The following is a 6,435-nucleotide window of genomic DNA, read 5'->3' as shown; positions in this document are numbered from 1 at the left end:
CTGCTGGCACAAGATGACCTTGAGAGCTTCCTGCTGACTATTCCATAATGAAAAAATACTATTTGAATGCATTTTTCATGTACACATATCATTGGTTCTGACAGGTAATTTTCTGTTCAGTAGCTGGTGTGGGGCTGTTTTGAATCTAAGTGTTGATACCACAGAGTTGTTTTCCTTACTGCTGAGCAGCACTTGCACAGAGTCCAGACTTTCCTGCTCATCACTCTGTGCCCCTAATGAGAAGGCCTGGGAATGCAACAGTTAGGAGGGGACACAGCCAGGAGAGCTACCCCACACTGACCAAAGGACTATTCCACCTCACAGGGTATCATGCTCACTGTATAGAGCTCAAAGAAGGAACAGGGAACAGTTGGCATAATAGCATTTGTCTTCTCAAGTCTTTGTTATGCATCATGGAGCCCTGTTTTCCTGGAGGTGGCTTAACACTTGTTTGCCATTTAACTTTGCTTGCATGTGTAGCTTTTGCTTTACCTATTAATCTTTCTTTCAATTATGAATTATTTTGTTTTCACTCTTCTGCTTCTCTCTCTGAGCCCACTGGCTGGGGAGTGAGCAACCCATCATTCCAGTGCAAGAATTCAGGAATGAAGTGTGCTTGGCTCTTTCTTAAGCTTAGATTTTAATGACTCAACACATAAACTAGCCTTTTCTCAAAGCTGCACACACTCTCAGTCTACTTTATAAAAAATGTCATCTTTTCAGGCTGAGTGATTCTTGGGATAAATTAGTAATTAGAAGTTTGATTAGAAGTTTCAGTCTCACAGGTTTGCCTTTGTCACAATGTATTTTCTTCATCCTCAAGATGGTAATGTTTTTCCTGCCTACCGTAGTACCAGCAGTTTAAAGCCTGAAGAGTAACTAAACTATCTTCAAACCTTTTGCTAATGTACTTTCATCCTGGGACATGAGAGGCATGTGACCATAACCTGCCAATTCAAAATTCATTCACAAAACCTGGAGACACTCCAAACAAACTAGAAAAAAAAAAATCACAGAAGAATTACAATCTCATTTTATTTAAACTTCAAGCATATTTAGGCTTCACCATCACTATACTGTCTCCCACAGTATATAGCTGTATTACCATACTAACCTCAAAAGCAACACAATCCTGAATCAAAGATAACCAGTGCTCTTAACTACTTTCAGAAAAGCCTTATGTTTAAGGTAAAAAGGATCTTTATAATGCAGCAGGTCTGCTGAATAAGCTTCTTCTAGCTCAGTTTTATAACTTAGTGTTTTAGCAACTCTGATCGGAAAAACTGAACAAAGTTTTCCAATCTACTTTTCTGTAATTCTAATTCTACCTTTATCATGAGACTCCAGCAGGTGCTGACTTCAATTGTTTTTTAAAAACATTAACTTTGTAATGAAATTTAGGAAACTACAATTCAAGTCAAACACTTTAGAACAGATTCTCCAGACCTTCAATTGCAGCAATTTTAAGTGTCAGCTATGAAAGGATATTAACATTTTCAGTCAGGTTTACTCCTGAACATCAAAAGTTTTCAGCAAATGCAGAAAAATACAGTTGGTTTCTGCAGTTAACTACAAACCTGGGGTATTCAGCTTCACCTCAGATAAATGTGCTGATAGAAAGGAAATCCACAGGCCATGAACAGGAACTTTTTTGTTACAGACAAGCTATGCTCTAGACTATAAAGACAACACACAAGTATGTACTGTGTCTATACCTTGTATTTTGAGAAGATGCAAGAAACGTGGGGAATTTCTTGTCCCAGAAAAATTAGCAGTGTTTCTCATAAGAGAAGAACAAACTGCTAAAAGCATACCAACAAGTTAATTAACTTCGGGCAACAAACTCTGGCATAACAGTTTATAAGCCAAAGAAAATTTTTCAAAAGAGAAAACTTACAGACAAGTCCAAACTTTATTTAAAACTACCATTTCGAACAGTTTTAAAATTACCAAACAAGTCACAATAAAAAATAAAAAATTAAGACAGAAAAAGAACTGTGCAGCAAAACTGAATAGAAGTGGATTCAGTTCCAGCTGTTTAAACTGCCACAGGCAGAAGATCACATACCTATCCTAAGAGGCAGTGTGTTAAAAATTTTACATTTTTTTACACTTCCAGAATTCTGGGAAATTAGTACTGATCTTCCATATGCATTTGTAGACACAGCATTTATAAATGCAGACATCTTGGGTAATTCTTATGCATTTTGAGCTCCAAAAATTTCTGTAAAATAAGAATAAAATAATTTTTTAATATCTACAAGGTATGAAACAGCTCATGACCACATTTCAATTGCTATTTCATCCCCACAAGCACTTTGAGCCATGGCTTACTTGAACAGTTACAGCCACATCTCCTATACAGTGACTAGGAATGGCTTAGAGCTAGCTAGAGCTTTGGTGTGGCATGGCACTCTTGGTCAGACTGTTCCCACAGCAGCCCCTGGGCATAAGTATCCACCAAATGGGCACAACAGGCTTGTGCTGGCAGAGCTGGGACAAGCAGAATGCTGAAAACGCAGTGACTGAAATGGAAGGAAAGATGCACCTTTCCTCACACTTTGTTCTGGAAAAAATCTGTGTTGCCACTGCAAATGCATTAAATAAAAAGCAGGTTCATCAGCTTATACTATTTGAGTAACTGGAAGGAGGCACACTAGCAGAAAACTGATACTATCAGAATACCCAGTTCATGCCCTTTATATATGCCATTACCATACACTCCACTGGAGAATTACAAGTCTAACAATAAAATAGAAGTCTTTAATACTGTAATTCTGTCACAATATTATAGAAAAACCCAATTTGCTTCAAAATGTTGAAGTAAAATATCAGTTATTTGTACTCTTACACACTTAAGCAATTTATCCCATGAGAGTATGTGACTTGATTTCTGACTGAAAAAAAAAAATTTAAAAACCCACAAAAACCATTTTCTCTGACCTGTATTATCAGTAAGTTTTTGTATCTGCATAAAAATACTTGGTGAAAGTGATAAATTTTATTGCTATCATACACACTGGAACTTTTTTCTACCACATAGTATACTTCACATGAAAAATAATTTATTTCTCCCTGAGGAGATGTTTTACTATTCTGAAAAGTCTCTTGAATATTTTTATCACAAAAGGGCGAGCAGCCTGTCAGGAAATTATACTGAGTGTTATTAAATCAGATAAGAGAAATTATAATTTACAGTATCATTAAACCCAAGCTTGTGAAGCAAGAAACAAAAATACCGCTCCATTTGAATAAGTTTCAAAACCATTATATTGTGACAGGCACTTGAAGTATATTAATTGTTGTGATTTTATCAGCCACAGAAACTAAAACAGTATATAGAAGTGAGATGGACAGCAATCTCTTCATATCAGTGTAACACTTTCAAATGTATGATAACAAAACCCAGTATTTTCACCACACTACAGTAACTGCTTACTTCAATCAGCAACATTTATATTGTAGTATTCCAGAGTGTTTTCCCAATATGTGTGCAGAATATAGAAAAAAATTACCAGGTTCTTTCAATGTTTGAGCATCTCCTACTAATTCTTGATCTTGAGCTCCACCTCCATCCAGTAATTCATCAGACAAACTCTTGGTTTGGGCCTCTGTTTCCATTTTCTTCATTATATCTGCCTTTGTAACAGAAAAAGCAAATCTGAAAATTCTAGATAATTCTTACTGCTGTCTGGGTAACACAGACATTTATGGTATGCACTTGTAAACGACAATCCCACAATAATAGCAAAATACCTCTGAATACACTGCAAGTTTGAGGGGCAAGTCTTCAACTTTCACAAAGTCATCTTCATCAGATTTTTGACTTACATTTCCAGACCCAGGCTCCTGTTAATAAAAAATGTGTATTTAAGAAACACCATTTTGTTTTCTTCTCACTCCGAAACTATTGAAGTACATAAAAAAAACCAAACAAAAAACAATGCGCATATCAAATTTGGAGATAGAAACAAAACAAGACTGCAAACCAGAAATAATACTGAAATAGAAAAAAGCTTATCATTTCTCTTGGATGGATTTTAACTGAAATATACACACATATTCATTCACTAGCACAGGTGACTCTGTATCAGGGCTGCCAGCCATGGAGCTTTCAGAACTTGCAGCAGATTTGTTTTCTGCACACGTGGTATCCGGTGTTTGAGTTTCATTCACTGCCAAAGATGAGCTTGATCCTTCAGTTTTCACAGTGGCTGTTATAAAGGATTCGGGGGAATTCACTGCTAAAGCTGGTGTATTCTCCATAACACTGAGGTAATTGTGCACAGCTGCAGCCACATCTTGTTCACCTAAAACCACAGAACTACAATTTAACTACAGAAGAGATAGTAAAATATTCTGAACATACAAAAATTATGATCCAAAGCTGCAAATGAACAGTGAAAGTGCATTATAGTCTCTTAGACAACACAAATCTGACTGAAGTAAAATATCAGTTATTTGTACCCTTACACACTTAAGTATAAGCAATTTATCCCATGAGAGTATGTGCCTTGATTTCTGACTGAAAATAGATTTTTAAAAACCCACAAAAAACAACTTGCAGAACTAAGTGACCTACTATAAAATATTCATTCTAGTTATGAGGAGATATAATACAGAACAGTAAATACCTTAATATTTTGCCACTCTAATACTGATTTTTAGTCTACAAAAAAAGGCCAAGAACAAAACTAGTGTTTGCAACAGAAGACCATAGGGAAGGTGGTAATAACAGTTCTAGAAATAACATTCATACAACCCAGTAATGCTCCCTTCTTTTAATGGAAAATAATTTCCTTGCTCTTCTTCAGTTACATTACTCACAGGAAAAAAAAAACAAAACAAACTTTAAAATATTAATTTCAATAACTAGTAAAATGGTAGTAGCAGAAAAAGGAAGTACAAGACAAATCTAAACATCAAAACATCAAAACACTCTAACACGTATTAATTCTGATACAGTTGTGTGCCAAGAGCTGCAACAAGCAGCTAAAATTCTTGCTCATGCTTAGGTAGATATGGTTTTGTCAAGCATCAAAACCATATCTACCTAAGTAAGATCATTCCATGTTTCCTCTTTAAAAGGTTTAGTGTGTCAATATCAACACAGATACATCCAGGCAACTGATAGAGTTCCATGAAAAAGACAGTGCAGTAAATGTGATCATCTTCCTCTTAGTTACATGTATCACAGGCATTGTCCAAGACAATTGTCACCATATGCAAATTCATATGGAATTGTTAGTCTCTCAGTTGCCGCATACAGGGCTTACCTTTAACATTAACAGGCTCTTGTTCTGATGACAAAATCTCACTGCTTTTTGCCTTACTCAATTCTTGGTTTGAAGTCTATTGGGGAAGGTAAAAATGAGTTAGAACAAAATTTTACTGATCAGTTTCATAGCTTATTGGCTAATTTACTAACTAGAAACACGCTGTACATTTGCTCCATGAATTTGTCTTTTCACTGGTTTGAAGTAAAGACTTGCTGTCTTTACTTCTACTACTATTTGCCAGCTAGTCAGCAACAGTTTACAAAACCATTAACACTGACAGGCATGTTTTATCTGAACATTTTCTTTTCAACGCAGTAGTTAACTCTTGGCTCCACTTAAAAGATCTACTGTTTTAACCTTTAAAGTAAAATGTTCCAGTTACATCCTTGCCTAGTGTTAATACCTGTTGAGCAAACCGAAGTTTCAATAGATAGTCAATCTTATTTAGAATGTAAAGAACAGACAGTTCTCCAAAACAGGTCACACATATTAAAATTTTAAGTGACAGTGAGATGACAATCATACCCAGTAACATTTCACCATTGTTCCTGAAATAATTATCACAAAAGGGAGGGAAGACAAAAGACATGCTAGAATACAAGAGTGAATTACTCCCAGTTAGAACTTGATCTCAGCAAACACAGAGAAAGAACTACTTAAAGGTTTAAAATTATGCTTTTTTTAAAATTTAACTTCTCACTTGCAGCTTAACAATTTTGCCTCTCTCATAGCAGATGTAAACATTAATTTTGTCTCTACAAAACATTAGTTTTGTCTCTCATCCATTCACTTTGGCATCAGCTGTAATAAATTCAGATGAGGAATGCCACATTTTGCATGTAGCACCTACTGGCATAATACAATTTACTGCATTGTATTACTTTCAATAGTACAAAAAAGTACAAGAAGAAAAAATGAGGTACATATAAATATATACTGAAAAGCTGTGCAATCACACAGGTTTGTTTTGCTTTTACAATTTTAACTATACCTGTTCATTTTCAGTTGTTTCACTGCTGGCTTGTAATGATGTTTGCACATCAACAGGTCCTTCCTCAAATTCTATTTCTTCATCTTCATTCTCATCTTCTCCACTGCCATAGTTAGTCAGAGCTTGAGTTTCTGCTTTTGATAAACCTAAAGGCAAATCAATGTA

At 35.4% G+C, this 6,435-nt stretch overlaps 1 protein-coding gene across 42 annotated transcripts in view; it reads right to left on the bottom strand.

Annotated features, from left to right (window-relative positions):
- Window positions 1-1,010: 1,010 nt before the first annotated feature.
- PCM1 (pericentriolar material 1) overlaps window positions 1,011-6,435 on the bottom strand; it is a 41,517-nt gene continuing 36,092 nt past the window's right edge. For all 42 annotated transcript variants that reach the window (XM_085578639.1, XM_085578656.1, XM_085578650.1 and 39 more), the window contains 6 exons: window positions 6,271-6,416; window positions 5,277-5,352; window positions 4,060-4,310; window positions 3,757-3,849; window positions 3,516-3,639; window positions 1,011-2,224 (listed from right to left, as the gene is read on the bottom strand). In XM_085578639.1, coding sequence (XP_085434765.1) covers window positions 2,199-2,224; window positions 3,516-3,639; window positions 3,757-3,849; window positions 4,060-4,310; window positions 5,277-5,352; window positions 6,271-6,416 — 716 coding nt within the window. In that variant the 3' untranslated portion in view covers window positions 1,011-2,198. The remainder of the gene's footprint in view (window positions 2,225-3,515; window positions 3,640-3,756; window positions 3,850-4,059; window positions 4,311-5,276; window positions 5,353-6,270; window positions 6,417-6,435) is intronic.

This window comes from Lonchura striata, chromosome 4, assembly GCF_050655825.1.
Source record: "Lonchura striata isolate lonStrDom1 chromosome 4, ASM5065582v1, whole genome shotgun sequence".
Taxonomy (NCBI): Eukaryota; Metazoa; Chordata; class Aves; order Passeriformes; family Estrildidae; genus Lonchura; species Lonchura striata.
The sequence above is the reverse complement of the archived record's forward strand: the minus strand, read 5'-3'. Positions and strand labels throughout refer to the sequence as shown.